The following is a 23,038-nucleotide window of genomic DNA, read 5'->3' as shown; positions in this document are numbered from 1 at the left end:
TTTTTAGCCCAGACTATTAGATAGTGTACTGAATCTTTGCTTTCTTAACTGTAATGTTTCCTTTTTTTTGAGTAGCAGTGTATACAAATATTTTACGTTACAGAACTATGTGTTTATAAAGGAGAGTATTTGCTTTATGCAAGTAAAGGATACGGTTGGGACAGGAGAGCCTTCTTAATATAATCTCTCAGTAGAAGTAGTCATTTGTGGTTCAGAAATGTTTCAGGAAACAATAGAAATCATGTGCTACTATTGTTCCTCTCATCCAAGACTAGGATCAGTATTATTTACCTGTATCTTGAGAACATATGATGTATTTCCATCTTGCATAGAAAATATCTTTATTTTGTAGTATTAGTGGCAAATAGTAGTATTTTGTCGTATTAGGCAAATATTTGCATAAAAGCTGACATAGAGTCCTCGTGTGAAACATCATGGGTATTTGGCCATTGTAAGTGGTTATCAACGTCAGTCATCAATACACAAAAATGGTTTATTCACTCATTTATATCTCTGTTTTGTATGGGTTTAAAAAAAGATTAGTATTACCAGCATTAACCACAAGATGGCCACATTTGCACAGGATTTGAAAAAGCTGAACCCTCCGATTTCCATCTAGATGACTATGTACCATAAATATATGTTAAGTATTTTTAATGGAATAAAAACGCAAAGAAGACTATAAAGTTACAACATATAATTTAGTAATGGTGTTATGTTTAAAGTATAACTGGTTTTCTTTTGAGCATTTATGTTTCATTACAATGGAAACATTTCAGAAGAAGAATTCAGAAAGGATTTAATTTCTGAGCTCAGAGAGATGCTTTCTGAGTACTGACAGATTGATGGTAAGCAGTTAAAACATAAGTTGCCAGAAATTCTAATTTCTGTTTAAGGTTACTCATATGCTTCCCAATTTCTGTTTCATTAATTTAATACAGCTAACTGTGCTTTGTTGTGTTTTAGTGTCTCTTTGACTGCGGATATTGGTTTCCTACAGCCTTTTTTTTTTTTTTTTTTTTTTTTAAGAGGGATGATCAGATTTGCTGTTCCAGTTATAAGTGATCTGCATTTAAAAAAAAAACCCTCCAGTCTTGTGGTGCTCGTCTTTACCTTCCAGTGAGAGTGATTGCTACATCAGATCTCCTGATGTAACTGTGAAATGGATTGTGTGAAAAATTATCCTACGTATTTTTAGTTGTTTGTTTGTTTTCCAATTGAGATGATTTGGACAAGACTATGTGTGCAGTAATGCTGACAGATCAAACTGAGTTGTAGCCTTTTTAGAAAATAGCTGTTTGGCAGCCTTAGGTAAGCTGTGGGCCTTGAGCTCTTCACCTTGATCAGTGCTTTGATTGTGTTCTTAGCTCCTAACGCCTATTTCAGGAGCTCTTAAAAAGGCGTGTTTACTTCCATATTTTTGAGAAAAAGTATATAAAGTTAGGTATAATAAGCTAAATCTTTGTGAGAGGCTGACTAGTTTTTGGTTTCAGACCAATGTCTCTAGAAAGACAGTGCAATAACAGTCTTGAAAAGAGTAGAATATAGTCTAGTTGCTATATTGCAAAACTTGTTGAAAATTATTAGCCAGCTATTGGGCATTGTTTGAAATTTTATCTCTAACTTAGGGATCTCAAGAGATTGATTTATTAACACATTATTTTCTACCTTGATCACATTGGCAAGTCTGGCAATATATTTTGTCACCCTAGCTTGATCTGGAGCATCTCGTCTCATTCTAAGGATGGCAGCGGTGGTTTAATCCCTGTTTGTGAGCAGTAATGTCTTAATTGGCAGACACTGAGGTAGGTGTAAGCATGGTTTGAAGAGCACTGGTACAAAATAGTTTTACTGACTTTCAGGATTTGCCAGAAAGGCTATTGATTTGTTGTAGATAAAGATAGTATTTCCAACGGTTGATCAGCTAGTGCCCTCCAGTCAGTGTGTGTAGCTAATATTTCAGAATTTTTTTTTCCTGAACATGATGCGATGTAAGTACCTAGATTCGTTTCTTCATATTGAAGAAGCCTATAAGCTAATGACACATGAGCGAATGATGTTTTAATTAATTTAAACTATGTCCAGAAAGACCTGAGTATATTCTATCATATGATAGTGTGGATATTTGTTTACTTTGATTTTTTTTTTTTTAAATTTATTTTTTTCTTTCCAAGAGTCGTGTGTGTTCTGATAGGTTTTGTGGATAAAGAGGAAGGAGTGAGTTGTGGTATGTCTCAAACTTCCATTTCCAGACATTCCTCTTATGCCTCTTTCTGCTATTTCAAATTTCAGATTCTGACTTACCCAGTAGTTTTCCCATACATTAATGTAAAACCTACAGTATGAATATTATAATGGCATAGTATAAGATACTATTATTAGGTATTATTATTAGATTTTTCACCTTGAAAAAGTAGGCAGAGCATTAATTATAGGATTAATGATGGTTAAAGCTAGTCTTCATTCCTCTTTCTTTAGAGGAATTCTGTACTGTTAACTTATTTGCATCCTTTAGACTTTAATCACTGAAAGCTGTTTATACTACTACTATGGCACATAAAATGCAATTTCTTTATTTTTTTTACTTGTTTCTCTTATTTTAGTTTTTTTTAATTAAAAAGCCATCTGAACCACTTTTCATAGCATTCTGGCCTTAACATGTGTGCAGTTGCTTGTCCAGTTTGTAAATACTTCTGCAGAGAGCAAGCTACAACTGTACTATTTGGAACTTAAGAATGAAGGCATTATAATATGGGCTTGTGTACAAGAAAACAGTCACAGCATCACAGAGTGGTTGAGGTTGGAAGGGACCTGATGAGGTCATCTGGTCCAATGCCCCTGCTCAAGCAGGGCCACCTAGAGCCGGCTGCCCAGGACCATGTCCAGATGGCTTTTCAGTGTCTTCTAAGGTAGAGACTCTACAGCCTCCCTGGGCAGCCTGTTCCTAGTGCTCGATCACCCTCACAGTAAAAGTGTTCTTGATATTCAGACAAAGCCTCGTGTGCTTCACTTTGTGCCCATTGTCGTTCTCCAGGCTGAACAGTCCCAGTTCTCTCAGCCTTTCCTCATAGGAGAAATGTTCCAGTCCCTTAATCACCTGTGTAGCCCTTTGTGTCCAACCTTGGTGTCCATCCTGTAATAAGTTTGGTGTTTTCCACAAGATCCATGGAAAGGTTAGACTTGATGGGCCATTGAGTTATGCCACAGTGGCCCATCTGTCAGTTTTAAGAGTTCTGGACTTGACTACTATCTCTGTTATGGGCTGTTTGTTAGGGTTTCTATATCTGCGTTGGCCACGGCCAACTGTATGAGATTCAACAAGGCTAAGTGCCAGGTCCTGCCCTTGGGTCACAACCACCCCATGCAACGCTACAGGCTTGGGGAGGAGTGGCTGGAGAGCTGCCTGGCAGAAAAGGACCTGGGGGTGTTGGTCGACAGCCACCTGAACATGAGGCAGCAGTGTGCTCAGGTGGCCAAGAGGGCCAATGGCATCCTGGCTTGTATCAGGACTAGTGTGGCCAGCAGGACCAGGGAGGTGATAGTGCCCCTGTACTTGGCACTGGTGAGGCCGCACCTTGAGTCCTGTGTTCACTTTTGGGCCCCTCACTACGAGAAGGACATCGAGGTGCTGTAGAGTGTCCAAAGAAGGGCAACGAAGTTGGTGTAGGGTCTAGAGAACAAGTCTTATGAGGAGCATCTGAGAGAGCTGGGGTTGTTTAGTCTGGAGAAGAGGAGGCTGAGGGGAGACCTTATTGCTCTGTACAACTACCTGAAAGGAGGTTGTAGTGAGGTGGGGCTTGGTCTCTTCTCCCAAATAACAAGCAATAGGATGAGACAGAATGGCCTCAAGCTACGCCAGGGGAAGTTTAGGTTGGATATTAGGAAAAACTTCTTCACTGAAAGGGTAGTCAGGCACTGGAACAGGCTGCCCAGGGAAGTGGTTGAGTCTCCATCCCTGGAGGTATTTAAAAGACAGGTAGACATGGTGCTCGAGGACATGGTTTAGTGGTGGACTTGGCAGTGCTAGGTTAACGGTTGGACTCGATGATCTTAAGGGTCTTTTCCAACCTTAACGATTCTATGAGTCTATGACCTGCATATTTAATTTATTACTTTTCCACTCTCATCTGTTTCATACGCTGAATAGCCATTAACCTTTTCAAGACATTGTAAAATACACAAACCTTTATAAAGCCATTAATCTTTACATAACATATATTCTTTAATTCCAGGTATTATTACAGTTTTGTCAAATTGCAGTCCCTTTTTTTAAAGGGTAAAGGTTGTAGAAGTGTTGAAAGAAAGAACTTGCTTTAATCACAAGGCAAACATCTTGTCCATTTTTAGAAATAATTAAATTGATCTAGCTGGTGTCTTGAAATGTTTTCTATTTCTTCTGCTTCCTGGGAGGAGCAGGGGGAAAACCTTGGTGATGTCGAAATTGTCTGATATATTCAACATTACTGTATGAAGTGGTCAAAATGTTAGTAAGGGAACTGAAAGCTGTGCTTTTATAATGCAAAGCAACTTGCAACCTTAATAGTCGGGATATAACCAGTCTCACTACTTAGAATACTTGATAATTTACCAGGAATTTTTGTTGGGTAAACAAAAATTTTTTCACCTTTTTATATATGACATTCAGCACCTAAGTGCTGAAGAGTTTTCACATTGGCTGACTCTTTGATTAAATGTGTAAGTGTACCTATTGACCATAACTGATTTAATTTTTGTTTATTATAATATTTTTTTCCTGTCTTGGTTCCCACAATGACACTTTAAAATAGTCCACTCAAGGAGTACTGGCATAGATCCTCTGGATTCACCTGGAATCTAGTGATGGTTGTCCTTGTTCTGCAGGAAGACTGACTTTCTTTTCTCCTGTCACTGTGCTCATTGTACGTGATGAGCCGGGAGATGAGCTGGACTGGGACTGGGAGATGCGGATATTCTCAGGTCCTGATTAAGTCAATAAAACTAATTGTGGTGTTAATGTGGTGTGTATTTGACAAAACCACACACTTCCATTCCTCTTTTGCACCTGTTTTCTGAAGTGACATGTAATTTTCTTTGTTAAAGAAGCAGACACTATTGTCCAAGCTCAAGGGATGTGCAGCTCTGCTTTATTGTAGTGTATGCTTCACACTGTAGAGACAAAACCCTGAATGTATTGGCATGTATATTCATACTTAGCCTAGCCCTCATTTCTTTGCACTCCAGATTTTCTAAGGGATCTACCGAACCATTGTTTAAAACCAAACACAAGTACCTAGAAGTAGAATTTGCTCAACATTTGTGAAGGAAATTACCATCATAGTAAAGCTACTATTCAGCTGAGTGACAAACCTAGTTGTGGTTAACTAGAAATGCTTCTCAGTTGCCTAGTGTTTCTTCATCTTTACTTTGAAAACATTGTATAATGTTAAAAACTGTTAGCGTTAATTTATGACAAGCATAGACTTTTGTTGAAGCAACCCATGAGTATGGCACTGTGGTTCATTCACTACTACAGAAAGAATCATTCTGTACAAAAAATCTAGAATAGAATTTTTTTTGGTTTTTTGAGGCTTTTTTGCTGTAGTTAACTGATAGAGGAGGGGAACTTGTTTTCATCCTGTACGTTAGATTATCCAGTTTTGCTTCTCTTGAAATAAAGGGGAAAAAAAATTCCATTCATATGAGAAACAGAATTAGTCTCTTAATTGTTATTGAAAGAAATAAGATTCAGTCAGCATTTACTAAAAATACTGTTGTTCTTATTTATGCTCTTTCCTTGAAATGTTCAGTATTGAAGAAAAAAGATATATGAAAGCTTCCAAGTTTCAGTAGATTCCAAACAAACATAACTTCTTCAGCATTTAGAAATCTTCCGTCCCAAATACTGTATTTTCCATGGTTCTATTTGAAGTCATAAACGATGCAGATACCTTCAAATTTTAAATTTATTTGAAAGTGTCAAGAATAGGAAAATTACGTAGAAATTTTGTTTGTATTACTGGCTATTGTGTCAAGATCACAAAACCATTTAAGAAGTGAACTCTATATGGTGCTGCTTTTGCTCCTTTTAGTGACTGTTTTCCTCCTCTTCTTAGTACAATTTCATGCTTTGATGATATTCCAAAGTATTTTTCCTTTCTCTTTTGTTCTCATCCTAAATAAAGTTCCTGTATCCTCATCTCCAAATTTATCTAGTTTCACTGCTTCTATTCTTTTATTTATTCATTTCTATTTTCTTTATATATATTCACCTGCTGGTTATTTGCTCTCATTTTGTATTCTTCTGGGCTACCTATTTTGTTTCTCAAAGGGAAGAAGCTGATGAAATGTGTACTTTTTCATCTTTTCTGCTGTCTCTCAGGTGCTAGAGATCAGTTGAGCGGCAACAGAGTATTCATTTTTATTTCTCAGAGGGAACAGAATGACCGTGTACTCACTGATGACTGGAATGTGATGAAGTGGCTTGGTTGGTTGGTTTTGGTTTGGGTTTTTTTGTGGTGGTTTTTTTTTGTTGTTTTTTTTTTTTTGTTTTTTTGGTTTGGGTTTTTTTTTTGGTAGCACAAACTGTGGTGTGTATAGGAGGATATATGCTGCATTTTTAGGTAACCAACAGATAGTGATGTCCCTTGAGGTTGTTACGTTCTGATTGTACCTCTGTTGGAAGAAGCTGTGTTTCTTGTTACTGGTTACAAAGTGGTTGTACTTGAAGTGTACTCTTGATACAACCAGATAGTCTTCAAAGCTGGTTCTTGCTTTCTTTAGAACACTTTGTCAATGACACCCTGTGGTACAACATGCGAAATCTTACCTGGACTCTGTAGTATGTTGGAAGTGGCAATATTTGTGGTTTTGTTTGTTTGCCCCCCCAACTCTTTTCATTCACTTCTTTTCCATAATATCACAGAGATGTATGAAGCATCACAACTGTTTCTCTGAAAAAGCCATTTTTATCATACTTTAGAATGTACAGTACATGAGTGATAGAAATTGAACATGACTGCCTGATCAAATTACACTTTCCTTTGCCTGGGGGTATCTCTTAGTGTGTCTAGATATTACAGTGTGTTTGCTACATGGTGTTAACAGTTTTGTCTTTTCTGTTTTGCATATGTAGCTGGAAGGGCCATGTGTTCTGCAAATACAGAAAATACGCAATGTTGCTGCACCAAAGGATAATGAAGAATCTCAGGCTGCTCCCAGAATGTTACGTTTACAGATGACCGATGGACACACAAGCTGCACAGCTATAGAATACAGTAGCATGTCAAAAATAAGGTGAACAACTTTCTTTTCAAAGTTTTGCTTTGATACTTAAATATCCTTAAAATAATGGAAGTGTCCTTAGTAATATATGGAAAAATTGCTTGACAAAACAGGTTTTCTTCTCAAATTTTGTATATAAAAGAGAACCTTAAATTCAGCATGCAAAGGTGTATATGAATGTAATTTACAATACCATTTATACTGAAGTACATAATGGAAGAAAGTGAATTTTTGCAGCCATCTGCTGAGTCGGAGTTGACATGGCACGCAGCATTTTGGGTGTGCGCAAACTTGAGCCAAATTCCCAGTTTTTAGTAGTAGCAGATCTTTTGTCTGACTTTGGTAGCAAGAATGTCACAAGCCTGACACACCTAACTTAATGCAACTAGTGCTGCTTTACCATGGGCAGGGCTTTAACTTGGATTGAATTAGTAAATATTTCTTCAGATAAAAATGAAAGGAAAGAGAGCTAATTACTGTTGAACGTGGGGATTTTTTGTGTGTTTGGTTATGAAGATGCTGAAATCTCTCTGATGTTTGGTCTCTGGAGTCATGGTATGCTTTTCTTCTCACTCTAGTTCAGATTACTTTGATTTTAAAAAAAAAAATCTTCCTCTCTCTTTCTCTGGTAGCTGCAACAGTTAGGTATAGATATATACTTCATTTTTAAGTGTGATCTTTAACTGCTTCTTCTGAGCAGGGGCCAGCTTGCAGTTTAGAGTGATGCTGTCTTAAAAGGTACAATACAATGATATTTTAATTTTAACTTGAGCCAGCAGAACTTAGAGTATCATGTTTCAACATGAATATAAAGAAAGCAGAAAAGGAAGGCAAACAGGCTCTTGTGTAAGTAGATTCTAGATCACAAAATACTTAAAGAAGAGCCAGTAGGAGACATGATTTGAAAGCTTTTAGATAAAAATCTCAAAAACATCAGAGAACTCATCGCTCTATAGTAATGATGTGAGCTCTTCTTTTCAAGTAATGAAAATTTAATTTGTGTTGTATGTGGTTGTTTCAGGTTTGAAGTTGGACTATTAACTAGGAATAATATGCTGTTTCAGTACATAGTGTTTCTTTAAATAAATAAATAAAAAAATCACAGTTTTCTTTTTAATTAGAAGTTCTTCATGACTAGGGTTTCCATTTACTTCTCCACCCCTTTGCATAATTTTCATTTTTTTTCTGTATTTCTTTCTTGTCTATTTTTTCTTATCTCATTTTCTTTGCTTTTATCAGAACGATACTGAAAATCCATTAATATTGCTAAGGTTAATGCTACTAGTGCTGAAATTGGCTGACTCCGCTGTAAATGTTCCTCACTGTGTGGTATGGTCCTGTGATTGCCACAATAGCTTTAGCATATTTTAAAGAAGTTATTGTTGCTCAGTTGAAAGGTTATAACTGACTGTGCCTTGTTTCTCACAAGAAAGATCATAGTTTCCAGATTGTGCTGCTTGTCATATCTTTCAATTACGGGTTGGAGATGCATGATTCTTTTATGCATCTGTTGTTGTTTTTCATAGGGTAGATTCACATGAAAAGAAGGTAAGGTACGTCCTTGTGGGAGATGACCACAGAGAGCATCCATATGTTTTTAAATGATAGAGTAATGAGAGAAGCAGTGCTACAAGATAGATGCATGTTTTTTACATTTCTTCTGGTACAGTCCTGGCTGTTAGTAATGTATAGAAAGCTTCTTTTCTAGCAGCTCTTTGTTTTTTCCTAAGTTAAAGGTCTAAAACAAATGAGATGATTAACCATCTGGAGATCCTGTATTTATTAACTATAAATGCATCCTAGGATGAGGAACTTAGACAACTGACTTTGAGACATCTTCTGTTAGTCTAAACAAATCACATCCTTAGTTTGGTATTGTTAAATTGGATTTTAACCAAACAGACAATTTGCAAACATTTATCACAGTTAGAATCTAATTTGCAATATGGCATTTTTGTGTAATGAATGGGAAGTGTTCCAATAAAGCTACTGAAAAGTACTATGCATACTGAAGGAATTATTGCAAAGGTTTTTGATGCTAATTTTTTATTACAAAATATGAAAATGGTAAAAGTATAATAACAGTAGAATATTATATGTTTTTGGTGGCAGAATATTAATAAATGTATTTGAAATATTTGGCTTTGTTTCTACTTCTAGCCTGAACACTCCACCTGGAACAAAAATTAAGCTTTCAGGAATTGTTGAAGTGAGAAATGGATTCTTGCTGTTGGATGACAGTAACACAGCAGTTCTCGGAGGTGAAGTGGAGCATCTTATAGAAAAGTGGGAATTACAAAGGGTGAGGTAACACCACTGGAAATGCTTGTCTTACAGGGTGCATATTACATTTAATGACGTCAAGCTTAATGTGTTGACTGTGAACTTCCATGTGATAAGCTTTTAGAACTTTACTGTCCCAATATTTTTAGGGATACAGCCAAATATATGTAAATAGGTCTTACGTATAATGTTGCAAATGAAGAAAGTGATCTTTGCATGGGAACTGATTCCTTTCATAGTCTGCAAGGATTGAAAACATTAATCAAATGTATTAAATTTATTTTAGTGCAGACATAGGCGGTTGCTTTCCTAAACAGTGTGTTTGGTACCAAGATATTACAGAATGATGCCTTTTACAATTACCGTCTGCAGACTATATTTTTGAGGCAAAAAAAATATAGTAAGTATACGGAAAGCAGTGAAGTTGGTAACCTTAAGTATGAATTCTGTATTGCAGATTTCATTAGTACTTTAGGTAAATTTGTGATTAGAAAAACAAATTGGAGGTGTTAAAATCTTTCAACAAGCCATAAATGCTTGTAAGCCCCTCTACTCTGTTTTAGCCTGCTTCCTGTCCCAATAGAACAAAAGCTGGTGCAGGAAGACTTTTTCATACATTTCCTGACAAATGAGTGGAAATTCGTAGGGCAGGAAGTTGTGACCCGGCTACAAACAGTCCGAAATACTGGATCAACTATCATCACCACTACACACGCATATCTCTCTATTTTTACATCCACGTCTCTGAAACAGGGTAGCTGCGTATGAACACAGTGGTCATTTCTGTGTAAAGTACTTCTTTTATTGTTGCTGATGCTGAGTTTGGCACAGCTGTTTTTGTTACAGCTAGCCTTCTCAGGTGTTGGTTTGCATTTTATAGGTTTGAGCAAACTGGGCCAAAATTTATTTGAACATTTGAGTTACACGGTGTCCACTCTAGTAGAATATGTTTGGCATCCTTTTTGTGCTTTTATAACTGAAAATAGTTTTTTAAAAACATTCCTGGTTTTAAATGAAGCTGCCTGTTTGATTAAAAAGAAGGTTCTGGGGCCAACATTAGAAACATCCTATTTTATCATTTTTATTCATATTTAGTATAAAGTCTTGTGAATTCTCTCTCCAGTTAAAAAACACTAAGTTTTAAGATGGATGGGGATGGAAGAGAGACAAATAGAGGTAATGCATTCTTAAGAATGCCATCTAATTGGTAAGAGAAGGGTCAGTAGAATCAATTAGCTTTATTGGTGATATTTTGGACAGTCTGTTTTCATGTTTCTTCTATCTGGCTTCAACAAATAAAAATTGGTTTGTTTTTGAGGTCAATGTCAAGAAATAACTCGGAACATATTCTGTTTACAAGAAAGCAAACCATTTAATAACCACTGGTGTGCTGCTGACTAGAACACCTTTCAGCACTTGTTGTTAGCTAGTTCTGTTGGCTTTCTGTGATGTTTAAAAAAGAGATAACTAAGTTTTCACTGATTTACTCTGGTAAGATAAAGTACAGAAAGTTAACTATTGCCATCCCTTCAGTTCTCTGGTTCCATCTTGCAGTTTGCCAGAGTATCGTTTTCTTTTTCTCATTGACCAGCTCACAGCACATGAACAGGTTCCCAGCATGAATGTGGCCATTTCAGAAAAGCTGTGGGTGACAAGAAATCAGCTTGGACAGGTGAACCATGACCACTGGAAATGGTAGTTCCAGTTCTGTATCTGGACTGACAGCGGGACAGATAGGGCTCAAACAAGTCTATAGAAGCCAGAACAGTTGACAAATAAGCAAGATTGTCAACTCTCAAAGATATTTGAGCGAGGACATTGCCACTCTTTGTCTAATCTTGCCACTGAAGCTTAAATGAAATGCTGAACTGTGTTTACATAAAAATACAGAAAACCTGTATTTGTGTGACTATTTGAAACTACTTGTTTTGAAGCCAGTTATTTTTTTCTCTCCGCTACAATGTCTGAGAAGTGTTAATTGGGCTTCTTGTGTAGATGATGAAATAAGTTTCTTTTATACTTACTAAAAAAGTTAATGCTATTAAGTTAAATAATATTACAAGACTTTAGAATTAAAGTTGTTTGTCCAGTCTTAACTTACTGCCTTGGCACCTACCTGTCGGCTTCTGGTTGCGTAGTTGCATTACCATTTTGTCCTGTTCATAACAATGTTTGAAATTGCTTTGGGGAGGAGTCAAGTTTTAGTAAGGAAAGGCTCACACTACAAATACAGTGTATGTGGAATGAATGCAGTATTATCATACTGCATGTGGAATAAATGTGGTATTCCTTGTAGCATTCAATTTTATCATAGGGTAATTCTTGCCTAGAAAGTTCAATTTCTTTTAAGTGTCACTGTTTAAGTGACAGTAAATAAATAATTAAGGAGTAAATGAGAATGTTACTGTGTGATCTTTTTTCTAGACTATTTGGAAATATAAGGTAATGTGTCATGGACTTCATTAGATGAGAATACAGTTCCAAATAATTATTGCTTCATAGTGTTCCTAGTGTTCTGGTGGTGACTGGCGTTTCAATCAGCGAGGATCAGTATCTGCGAGATATTTCTGGCGCTCTTCTTATGAAGGAACAGTACTTTGTATTGCTATTAATCAAGATACCAGACAATATATAAGTGAAGGCTGAAGCAAATTTTGCTGAGGGGATTGGTGAGACTGTTTGTTAGGCCCTTATATTTTTAAAACGTAGAACCTGTCAAATTACAGATTATCTAAAAGTAAAGTTCTCTAGTATACTTAATGATTCTTCTGTTTTGGTGAAGACGAGGCTAAATGTTGAGGTTACCTGGTGGGAAAAGGGAGTAGTTTTATGTATACTTCAAAATTCATATTAGAAAGAAGTGTGAGGGTATAATAGTATATAATATGTAGGAGTTCAGTCTCATATTTTAAACCTTTGTTTCTTAAGAGATTCCCTAGGAAATATTTTTTTAATGTCACAATCCAAGTACAGCAGAAAGGGTAAAAGAAGCATACTAAATGTATTTATAAAAAAGTTTATTGTAAATTATAGTTACTGCTGTGCTACAAGCAAATTTAATTGTAAGATAAAAAATATTGTTCTTGTTGCCAGGTTGCTTTTTATTCGGTGCAAAGTGAAATTTAATTTCCAAAGCACTTGTTCTTGCTTCTCAGCAGACAGTGCTACCTGAGAAGAAAGTGTCAAGGCTTTTATTTACCATTAGGCAGAGTTCTTTCATTCTGGATAACAATTTTATGCAATAAATTGCTATGATTCAAAATCCATGTAGCTAAATGTTAGTAAATATGCAGTCAATTTTTAAGTGCTTTTTTTGCTACTTGCCAAATTGCATGTTTGAGCAGTAGTTTGGAACAGTCTTTTTCTTGTATGTGTTTCCTTGATTCTGATTTAGGAAAGGGAAAAAAACCAGTGTGACCTTAAACTTAAGCATATTCTTCCTGATTATAGGACATGAGGAATTAACTATGATCAAATGCTCGAGTTCTTAGGCTATCGTATACATATTGTTATTATCATTTGATTCAGTGATAAAGTTCATTCCAGAATTGCCTATGTTTCTCTAGATCCAAACAAAAAAAAAAGTGTAGGATTTACTAGAGTGCCTGCCCTGGGGAAGTGAAGTGGCTTGGCCATGAAATGACTGTTGTACTCTGCTGCTTCAGTTAATAGGTATGGGAAGGTATGAACGTGCTACAGTGATCAGCCCTTGGTTAGCTTGTAATTCTAAGGCAGCGCTTTAAGTGAACTGATTGAAACTAAAGCAGAAGAATTTTATGATTTCTGCACTTCTAAGTGCTTTGTTTTGAATAATTTATTGAATACTTTATCAGTGTATTTTCCTCCAAGGCATATGAGGAAAAGTATTCTTTTTTTTTTCACCCTTGAAAGGAATTAATAACCATAAATGATTTAGAAAATTGTCTTTGGTTCCTGAATAAAAGTAGTTAACTTGAAAAGAGTGGACCAAAAAGTTTTGATTTGGGTAGTAGTTAGCCAAATTAATCTCTTACTTATTTTAAGAAATTCTCTGATAGTATAGTGGCTTAAAGCATATTCACATTTATACCACAGTTCTCACATGATGGAATTAAATCAATTTTTACATCAGGGTAATAAATATATAGATAAATGTCATATATAGCCTTAAGTAATTAAAACTTCCTTTGCCATTGGGGAGTAGTAAATGATATATGGAATCATCCATGACTATCCCAGAGGGAAAAAAAGGAAAATAAGAAATGAAGATGATACAACACATGCATTATAGGAAATAGAGTTTTGAAGCATTTTAACAGCATTAAGGACCTGTGCTTCCTTTTTCCACTTCTAAAACCAAATACTTCTGTGTAATAATGAACACAACCAAGTGTTGATTCCAGTGAATGTCATTCTCTTCCAGGTTGCTGCTATTGTCACAATTTGTAAAGAGAGAAAAATTGTATCAACTATCAACAGATATTTTAATGCAATGTTTTACAAATTCATCTTTTTACTGTTGTTGGTGACTAGTAATTTGTATTATTTGAGAAAGCTTTGTTTTCAGGCCTAGGTCACTGATTGCCTGATTGTGGCTAAGAGTTTAGAGCACTTCTATAGGTATTACGTATCAGTAATTGTTATGCATATTGTTATGGTCTTTGCGATCCAAAGATCTGCTGATCAATTTAGCATATGTACTGTACTTTTCATAAGGCCATAGGGGAGCTTCCTAGTGGCACAGTATTTTGTTTCCAACAGTGGCAAAAAGAGACTGTTTTTAGCGAGGGCACACAGCTTGAACTCCTATACAGCGTTGGCATCCAGAATTGTTGTATTCTGTTTTGTCAGGGGATACCATCCTGACTAATCCATTCAGTATTTGCTTATGCGTGGGTTCCTGAATTTCACAGAATGGTTGAGATTGGAGGAGACCTCTGGAGGTCAGCTGGTCCAATCCCCCTACTCAAGAAGGGCCACCTAGAGCTGGTTGCCCAGGACAAAGTCCAGGCAGCTTTTCAATATCTCCAAGGATGGAGACTCTACAACCTCCCACGGCAACCTGTGCCAGTGCTTGGTCACCCTCATGGTAAAAAAAGTGTTTTCTGATAGAATCATAGAATCCTGGAATCATTTAGGTTGGAAAAGACCCTTAAGATCATCGAGTTCAGCCGTTAACCGAACACTGCCAAGTCCACCACTAAACCATGTCCCTAAGTGCAACATCTACACACCTTTTCAGTACCTCCAGGGATGGGGACTCAACCACTTCCCTGGGCAGCCTGTTCCAATGCTTGACAACCTTTTCAGTGAAGAAATTTTTCCTAATAGCCAATCTAAACCTCCCCTCGTGCAACCTGAGGCCATTTATCCTTCCCTTGCGCTAGCACTCGCATTTGTGTAACACAGATTAGGGAGTTGATCCATGTTAAATACAAACCCCACCAAAAAATGGAGAGAAACACCAATAAAAGACAAGTTTGCAGCATGATCAGCTGCCTGACCCATCCCACTGGAGATACCCGAGCAGCTCCTGGGCAGGCACATGAGCCCCAAACCACAGCAGTTCCCACTGCCATGTAACACTGCTCTCATTACTTTTAATTAGCTTTAGTTTCAGCTCTGACAGAGAAATTGTAATCTTAGTTGATGTTCGGAGGGAACGTTCTGTGTTTCAATTTGTGCCCATTGTCTCTTGTCCTGTCACCCCAGTGCCCACACCACTGAAAAGAGCCTGGCTCCATCTTCTTTACAGTCTCCCTTCGGGTATTTCTGTAGAGTGATAAGCTTCTCTAGGCTGAATTGGTCTGGTCCCTTTTTAAACATTCTGTAACTGTATGCCTTTACAGCTTCTAGTGGCAACAAGTTCACTGGGTGCAACATAAAGAAACGTATGCTGTCTATTTTTGTGCTCCTTTGTTCTGTTAGTGTAGGTTTGGTATATAACTGAATTTTCTGCATTTGCTGTATGTGTTGCTTTCGTGATTTTCCAAATTTTCATAATTTTCTTTGTCTCCCTGCCCCTCATCCAGCCTTCTCCTTAAGTTAAGTGCCCCAAGATTTTAAGTATATCATTATGTTTTATCCTTAAAATGTTCATCTTGCAAGTTTCTTATGCTTTCTGAATTAGAGACATTTATCATAAAATCTGGTTTTTGTTTGCAATTTATTAATCAACAATTTTCTTTTACAGAGTTTAGCAAAACACAATAGGAGTAACATTGGAACAGAAGGTGGCCCTCCCCCTTTTGTACCTTTTGGGCAGGTATAGTGTACTTCTCTTTGTCATTTCATAAAAAAACCTGTATCATGATATTTAGGGGACCTGGTTCCAGTCAAATAAAGGCTATCAAAACACCTTAGATCATGATGACTTGGATCTAAAAAATGTGCCTGTTTTAAAAACATTGTGTTGATCCTGTCACTTTGTTGTGCCAATTTATATTTAACATTTTTCCTCTCAGTTTCAAACTTAAAATTTTATTTAGTATGCGGAGCCTTTGATTCTTCTGGTTAGATCTTGTAGGCACTAACATAGTCCCTTCTTAAACGCCAAAGGGGTCCACAAGAATCATATTAGCTACTTCATGAACTAAGTTTAAAATGTAAAAGTCATTCTTTTTGGCCTTTCTAATGGACCAGAGGAGTGTGCTTTCAGCAAAGACATCTAGATGTCCTAGGTATACATTTTTGCGATCATATTGTTTAGATAAAGTTGTGCTGCTGTAATGGAATAATACTTTATTTTTTTCCAAATGAGAGTAAGCAGAAGAGTTAATTAAAACTTTCTTTTGCGTTTTCAGAAATGTGCATCTCACGTGCAAGTGGATAGCAGAGAGCTTGATCGCAGAAAGACTCTGCAAATGACAAATACTGTAAAAACTGTTGTGGACAATGATGAGTTTGAAAAGCAGAGAACAGCTGCTATTGCAGAAGTAGCAAAGAGCAAGGAGGTTAGAATGCATGTGTTGCAGGATTTTACTTACTGCGATTGATCTTTTCTTGTTTTTAAGTATTTCTCTCTTAAATGACAAATGCTTTCTGATGTTTGGCTGCTTATAATTTTACTCATGTATCTTTAAAAAGATAAAAATAGAGAGTCCATTTGGATTGGTGGGTATGTTCTTAATTTAAGAAAGCTAATAAATTTGTGATAATGTTTTATTGTAGATATGATTTTGATTTGATACCACTATTAAAAAATGTGTTTTTTACAATTTAGCTAATGAGATTTAAGTAATAAATCATAGAATCATAGAATGCTTTGGGATGGAAGGGACCTTTAAAGGTCATCTAGTCCAACGCCCCTGCAATGAGCAGGGACATCTTCAACTAGATCAGGTTGCCCAGAGCCCCATCCAGCCTGTCCTTGAATGTTTCCAAGGATGGGGCATCTACCACCTCTCTGGGCAACCTGTTCCAGTGTTTCACCACCCTCATTGTAAAAAACTTTTTCCTTATATCTAGTCTGAATCTACCCTCCTTTACTTTAAAACTGTTACCCCTTGTTCTGTTGCAGCAGGCCTTGCTAAAAAGACTATCCCCAACTTCCTTGTAGGCCCCCTTTAAGTATTGAAAGGCTGCAATAAGTTCTCCCTGGAGCCTTTTCTTCTCCAGGGTGAAAAACCCCAGCTTTTTCAGCCTTTCCTCATAGGGGAGGTGTTCCATCCCTCTGATCATTTTTGTGGCCTTCCTCTGGACCCGCTCCAACAGGTCCATGTCCTTCCTGTGCTGAAAAAAATTATAGCACAGATTATTAAATCTGTAAGTTAAATACAGATATTAACAAATAAATAAAATATAGATTATCAATTTTCATCTGCTTTTTTCAAAAACCCATGATTCCCTGCATTGTCTGAAAGAATAGCTAGGAAGTTTAGTGCTAATGTGTCAGGTTTTTATGTCCTCCCTTGGTTTTCCTTTTAGTTTATTTTTCAAATTTGCTTGGTAAGTCATAAAAACTAGAATTATATACCCTTTTTACAGCCTCATTTGGGCATAGGGGAAAAAAATACCTACCTAATAAATTCATCTTTTTTCTGTGTGTAAATTAGTGCTTTTTTTTGTTGATGCAAAGCATAATCATAAAAAATACTGCTGCATCAAATATTCTGCACTTTTTCTACAAGCTAATTATTAAGGCTTATTTTCATAAGTTGTGTTGACTGAAATGTTATTTTTGTGCTTATCTAAAGACCAAGACGTTTGGAGGAGGTGGTGGTAGCAGCAGAAGTAATCTCAGTGTGAATGCTGGAGGGAATCGAAACAGGGAACTGTTCCAGAAAGAGAAGATAACAAAACCTGAGGGAAAGAATGAAGGTGTCTACCGAGAACTGGTAAGGTGGAAGACTTAAATAGAACCGTAAACACGTACTATTAAAAAACAAAAAACAAATGTAACAAAAATAAACCCAAAAGACCCTGAGGAATGAGGGCTTTCCTTTCAATTTATTTTGAGGTCTGTTTAGAATACTTAGGGTTCTTCTGTACCTTACTGAGATAGTTACGAGTTTCATTGTGATTTTTGTAAAAAAAAAATAAAAATTTATGTCATCTTACCCAGTAAAATTTAAAACCAAGTCCTCACAAAAGAAAAGTAGTAGTATATGTGGTATAGAACATTACAGTATAGTTTTATTTTCTTGTTTAAATAAGCTTAACAGTTTTGCATGTTAACATTTATTAATTCATTTTAGGCAGGAGTACTTTCATCCTTCAATTTCAACACGTCAAATAATACTTTAATGTAGCTTTTCTTCTGAATTAATATTTATTTTAAGAATCTGTTTTAAACCATTTCTTTGACATTGAGAAAACTAAGTAATACTTTGATATTTAAAATAAGAAAGTAGAAATACTTTTGTTGTGACATAGGAATGTCATGCCTACATGGTCACAAGTGATGTTTCCTTTTGAGTAATGTGGGTTACCATTGGAGAATCTGGACTATGCCCCTTAATCCAAAACATCACCTTCCAATGTATTTCATAATGATGCTTACTGAGAAGTGTTCTTTGGAATCACTGCATTGAATTAAGTGGGTATAAGATGAGCAGTCATTGAAGTTTCTCTTTTGATTACTTCAGCAATCTAAAAGTTTATGATGAAGGAATATTTGTTATCAAGAACATCTCCAGAGAGAAATTTCCAAGTTTGCAATAAGAATTAGTGATTCTGATTTGAGTGATGAAAGCAGACTGAAAGATGCATCGCAACAATGTAGTAACTCAGTAGACGAGTATTAAAATATTGATTATAAATATCATTTGTTGTTGAATATTTTCCACCTTATTTACTTTTACCAAAAGGTTTAACAATGAGAAGAAATTCAGGAACAGTAACTGCCTGTTCTATAATTTTGTTTGTATAGTATGTGTTGTCATCTCGCACCAAGGAGAGCCTCCAGCAGTGCTGCCTTCAGCACTGTGCTCAGAAATGTCAATACAGAATTGTAGAAACACAAGCTGAAAGGACCTCAAGAGGTCATTTAGTCATCCCTCTGCCCGGTGTAGCACCAGTGGTACACCTTGTCCTAAACAGACTTTAAAAAAAACCCCAAACAGACAGACAAAACCCCAACACCACCCCTACCCCCCCCATCCCCAAATTTAAATTGAGTAATTGTTGAAATTAATGTGTGTTCTGTTTTTTTTCTGTGAACTGCAAAAAATTTGTCTTACATTGCACTGTAAAATGGCAGTACTTCCAACTTACTGAAACTGTGTTATGTCATTTAACATATCTAGGTCCTGTCTAGAAGAAGCAAATAGGAACCCACTAAGCTGATATAGAAAGTCGTCTTTGGTTATGAGTAATGTTTTTTAGATCTTAAAGCAATGGATAACAAATTTGTTTTGTCTTTTTAGAATTGTGACATCAAGTAGGTTTGATTGTTGACTTTCATGTATATTATTGACTTGCGTGTATATTTAGGAATGGTTAAAAGTTTTTAATCCATCTGGTGTCTTACCTTCTGAGAAACCTGAAGCACTGTATCTTTATCTACAAAACCAGAAACAAAGAAGTAATTTTTCCTGTTTATTCATAGACAGACAATAGATTGCAGAGGTCAATCATCCTCCTCTCTTAATAGTCCTTATAGGATATGTCCTACAATTTTTTTTGTCCTTCCAGTTTTGTATAGGAGAAGCAAGATTTGTGCTGTGTAAAAGAAGTTGAAGGGAGAGTTTTTGACATCCAAAGATACTTAAGATACTACCTCCTTTTTCAAACAGTCCTTGTATCTGGGAAATTGCCGTTCCCTTGGGTCTCAAATTGTGACCTATCCAAGATTTTTTTTTTTTTTTTTAATCTATAGCTGAGAGTACAGGTACTGTATATATGAGCCTTCATTTCCTACTGGTCTTTGAACGTAGCTGTTGTGCACAGAATTTCCACCGTTGAAAGGAGGTGATGCAGCAGTAACGGCTGGAAGCTTCATTCTCATACAAACTGACTACTTACCTACAAAGGGGAGAAGACTGAAGCAGATTTGCTGAGGAAGTACTTCTCTTTGTTGGACCCTTGTTGCCATGCAGAAGAATCCAGGAGAATGGCCCAGAGGAGGAACTATTATATTCTGTCATTAAAAATAAGACATTATTTAGGCAACTTGAAGTCAGAGTCAACTGGGATGATGATTCCCTGTAGACACTGAGGTCGTGTTTCTGCCTCATTGGTCTTCAAAGACCTTTTAAATTGCTATTCCTTTACTTAGTCTTTGGACAGTTAAATTAAGAGTATTGTTGTGTTTGGGAATGAAGAAGGCTACATGAACCCATTGGAGTTAACATTGCTGAGCATGCGGGAGTTGTAGCCAAGCGCTCCAAAGTCATGTTTTGCCCATTACAGTGATTTTTGCATAGCTAAGCAGAGTTAGGAAAGTTATTTGAGTTGTTATATCTTCTGGCTTACTCTGTTGAGATATCTCTGTATTGAGATAGCAACAACAAACACTGATTTTCTGTCTCTGCCCCTAAAAGGAGACCTGCTCCTATCTGTTGTCCCAGAGCACAGTGTGTAGCTGGAATTAAGACAAAAAGTGAATGCATTAAAATTATCAGGAGAAATGAGGAGTGGAGGAATTACATCATAGGACTGTGAAAAACAAGGGAGAGGAAGGGTTAAATATTTGTCATACAACTCTCATACAGTTGTAATTTAAATCATTTTAGCAATTAAATTTTGTGTTCTTTTAAGCAGTGGGAGAAAGAAGGGGCTGTGTATCTTAGAGGTTAGATTCTGTTGGGTTTGTTGTTTTTTCTTTTTGTGTGTGTGTGGTTTGTTTTTTTGGTTTTGTTGGGTTTTTGGTTTTTTTTTTGAGGGTCACAGTATGGCTATTTTGGAACCTGTAGGCAGAATGTTATGTTCATGGGACTCCAATTAAGAATGTATTTGGCTATAGCTGTTGCAGTAGATGGATAACTCATCATTTTGGTTGGGTATGGGATGAGGAAGGACAGAGCGCCTAGTCCCATTTCATGTTTAGTGCATATAGGTCTGTCCGCACTGGAAGAGGCAGTTCTCACTTGAGTGCTTTAAAACACAGTGCAGATGTAAGGTTATTTTCTGTAATTAATGCTCTGTGATTCCTGCTTTGCCTTTTTGTCATCATGCTCCGTACAGTTTAGAATAAGGAAGCCTGTACTTCTGTGGAAGTAAATTGTATTTCTTTCCTTTCTTCTACAGAACCTTCAGTGATTATATTTTCTCCATGTTTTAAGAAGTGTATAGCTGGGTTTTATATTGTCTGTAAAAGATGTGAAAGGGTTCAAACAGGAACAAATGGCTAGTTTTCATACCAGTATTACTTTGAGAGATTCCTTTTAGTTTTCATCTCAGAGAAAGTATATTACATATTACATCTGTCATACTATTCCAGTGTACAGCAAAGGAAGAGGTAGTTAAGAGAATTTGTGCTTGGAACCATATGATATTAAAACTGAAAACTGATGAATTAAAGATTATCACCATAAGAATATTAAAAAAACCCCTCTACTAGCCAATTGTTTGGACCTAAGAGAGAACGTATGTGAAGATTTTATATAAAACTGAAATATTTATTATCAATGAAATAAGAAATAGTGTTTCAGTTAAAAATTACTGAAAAATTAAAGTAAAATCTGGTGTTTTACAACACCAGATACAACAGTAGAGTCTCTGTTGTATCTTATGATTAGTTCTGTGTGTACCTTTTATTTCAGGTTGATGAAAAGGCTCTAAAACACATAACAGAGATGGGTTTCAGCAAAGAAGCAGCAAGACAGGCACTTATGGATAACAGTAACAGCCTAGAGGCAGCATTAAATTTTCTTCTGAACAGCAGTAAACAGAAACCCATTCAGGGACCACCACCTAGAGGTAAAACTTGCGAAGAAATGCTTTAAAACAGTGTTTGCGAGCAAAGGAATTTGTGTATGTTGGATTACTAATGTAGTTATAGAAGGGTACGTACAGATGGATGTTTTTTTCCTGCAAGTCAGAATGCATTGCAGACTTGAAAGCAAATACTTAGAAAAGGCCTCTGTGTATTGTATTCTCAAAATTTTTGACTTTGAAGTCACAGATTTGAATATCGTTAAATGGAAAATATCTGTATCTATTTTCTCTGTGATAGAATTTTTTGAAGATAGAAAATACAAACATATTATAAATCAATTAAAAAAGTGAGTACACTTTTTTATTTATTCCCCACTCACAAATAACTTCTCATGTTTACAGGTAAAGGGAAGGGCCGAGGCCGAATAAGACCTGAAGATGAAGAAGAGCTAGGAAACGCCAGACCGTCTGCACCGAGCACACTGTTTGATTTCTTAGAATCCAAAATGGGTACTTTAACAGTAGAGGGTAAGTTTTTGAAATTAATGTATCTGGAACCAATATTGGACAGTGTTGGTGGAATTCTTTTTCCTAACTTAGTCATCTAAAAGGTGATTCCTAGAATCCCCCACCCTGCCCCCCCCCAGTCAGCCATAAAAAAAACAAGGAGCGCTAGAGAGCTATTCCTCTCCTTTGAAGAAAGGTCAAATAAATCACACTGTGGTGGTTTGTACTTCTGTCTTGATTATAGAAGAGCTTAGGGTGTTTGAGGCTTAGATGTCTAAAAGTCAGTAATTCTGAAATAAGGTGACATAAATCCAAGTTTGTTAATCTAATTTGATAAAGGCTCTTGCAACTTTAATGGGCTTCCATGTAGTTCAGAAGTAAGTAAAGGAAAAAGCCATAACCTCAGTCCTCCTTCCTCAGTTTATAAACAGCACATTTTACATGCTGCCCAATTAAGAGTTTAGTAATTGTGGTAAGCCTAATTATTTTTGTACTCCCTCTATCTGGAGGGGAAAAAAAAAAATCTTTTTGGCTGCTGTAAAAACAACTATTTTCTCCTGGTTTTCCTATTTAGTAACTGTAAGGACTGAGGGAAAGGTAGGATTTTAGAAAGAGGGAAGCCAAATATTCCTTCAGATTTAATGCAAAAGATCTGGGCTTTTTCTTTAATGTCCTTTTAGTTACTTTTTTT

General features: G+C 36.3%; 1 protein-coding gene across 4 annotated transcripts in view; it reads left to right on the top strand.

Moving 5' to 3' along the window:
* Nucleotides 1-23,038, top strand: part of TDRD3 (tudor domain containing 3) — a 121,583-nt gene that overhangs the window by 52,634 nt on the left and 45,911 nt on the right. For 3 of the 4 annotated variants that reach the window (XM_087757644.1, XM_087757645.1, XM_087757646.1), the window contains 7 exons: nucleotides 7,112-7,272; nucleotides 9,421-9,562; nucleotides 15,716-15,787; nucleotides 16,326-16,475; nucleotides 17,718-17,858; nucleotides 21,726-21,882; nucleotides 22,243-22,368. In XM_087757644.1, coding sequence (XP_087613770.1) covers nucleotides 7,112-7,272; nucleotides 9,421-9,562; nucleotides 15,716-15,787; nucleotides 16,326-16,475; nucleotides 17,718-17,858; nucleotides 21,726-21,882; nucleotides 22,243-22,368 — 949 coding nt within the window. Of the gene's footprint in view, nucleotides 1-1,728; nucleotides 1,806-7,111; nucleotides 7,273-9,420; nucleotides 9,563-15,715; nucleotides 15,788-16,325; nucleotides 16,476-17,717; nucleotides 17,859-21,725; nucleotides 21,883-22,242; nucleotides 22,369-23,038 lie in introns of those variants that run through there. The other variant, XM_087757647.1, reaches the window with a different exon arrangement.

This window comes from Nipponia nippon, unplaced genomic scaffold, assembly GCF_047370975.1.
Source record: "Nipponia nippon isolate SJK-2023a ecotype South Korea unplaced genomic scaffold, ASM4737097v1 scaffold_2, whole genome shotgun sequence".
NCBI lineage: Eukaryota > Metazoa > Chordata > Aves > Pelecaniformes > Threskiornithidae > Nipponia > Nipponia nippon.
Note: the sequence above shows the minus strand (reverse complement) of the source record. Positions and strands in the feature narration are given on the sequence as shown.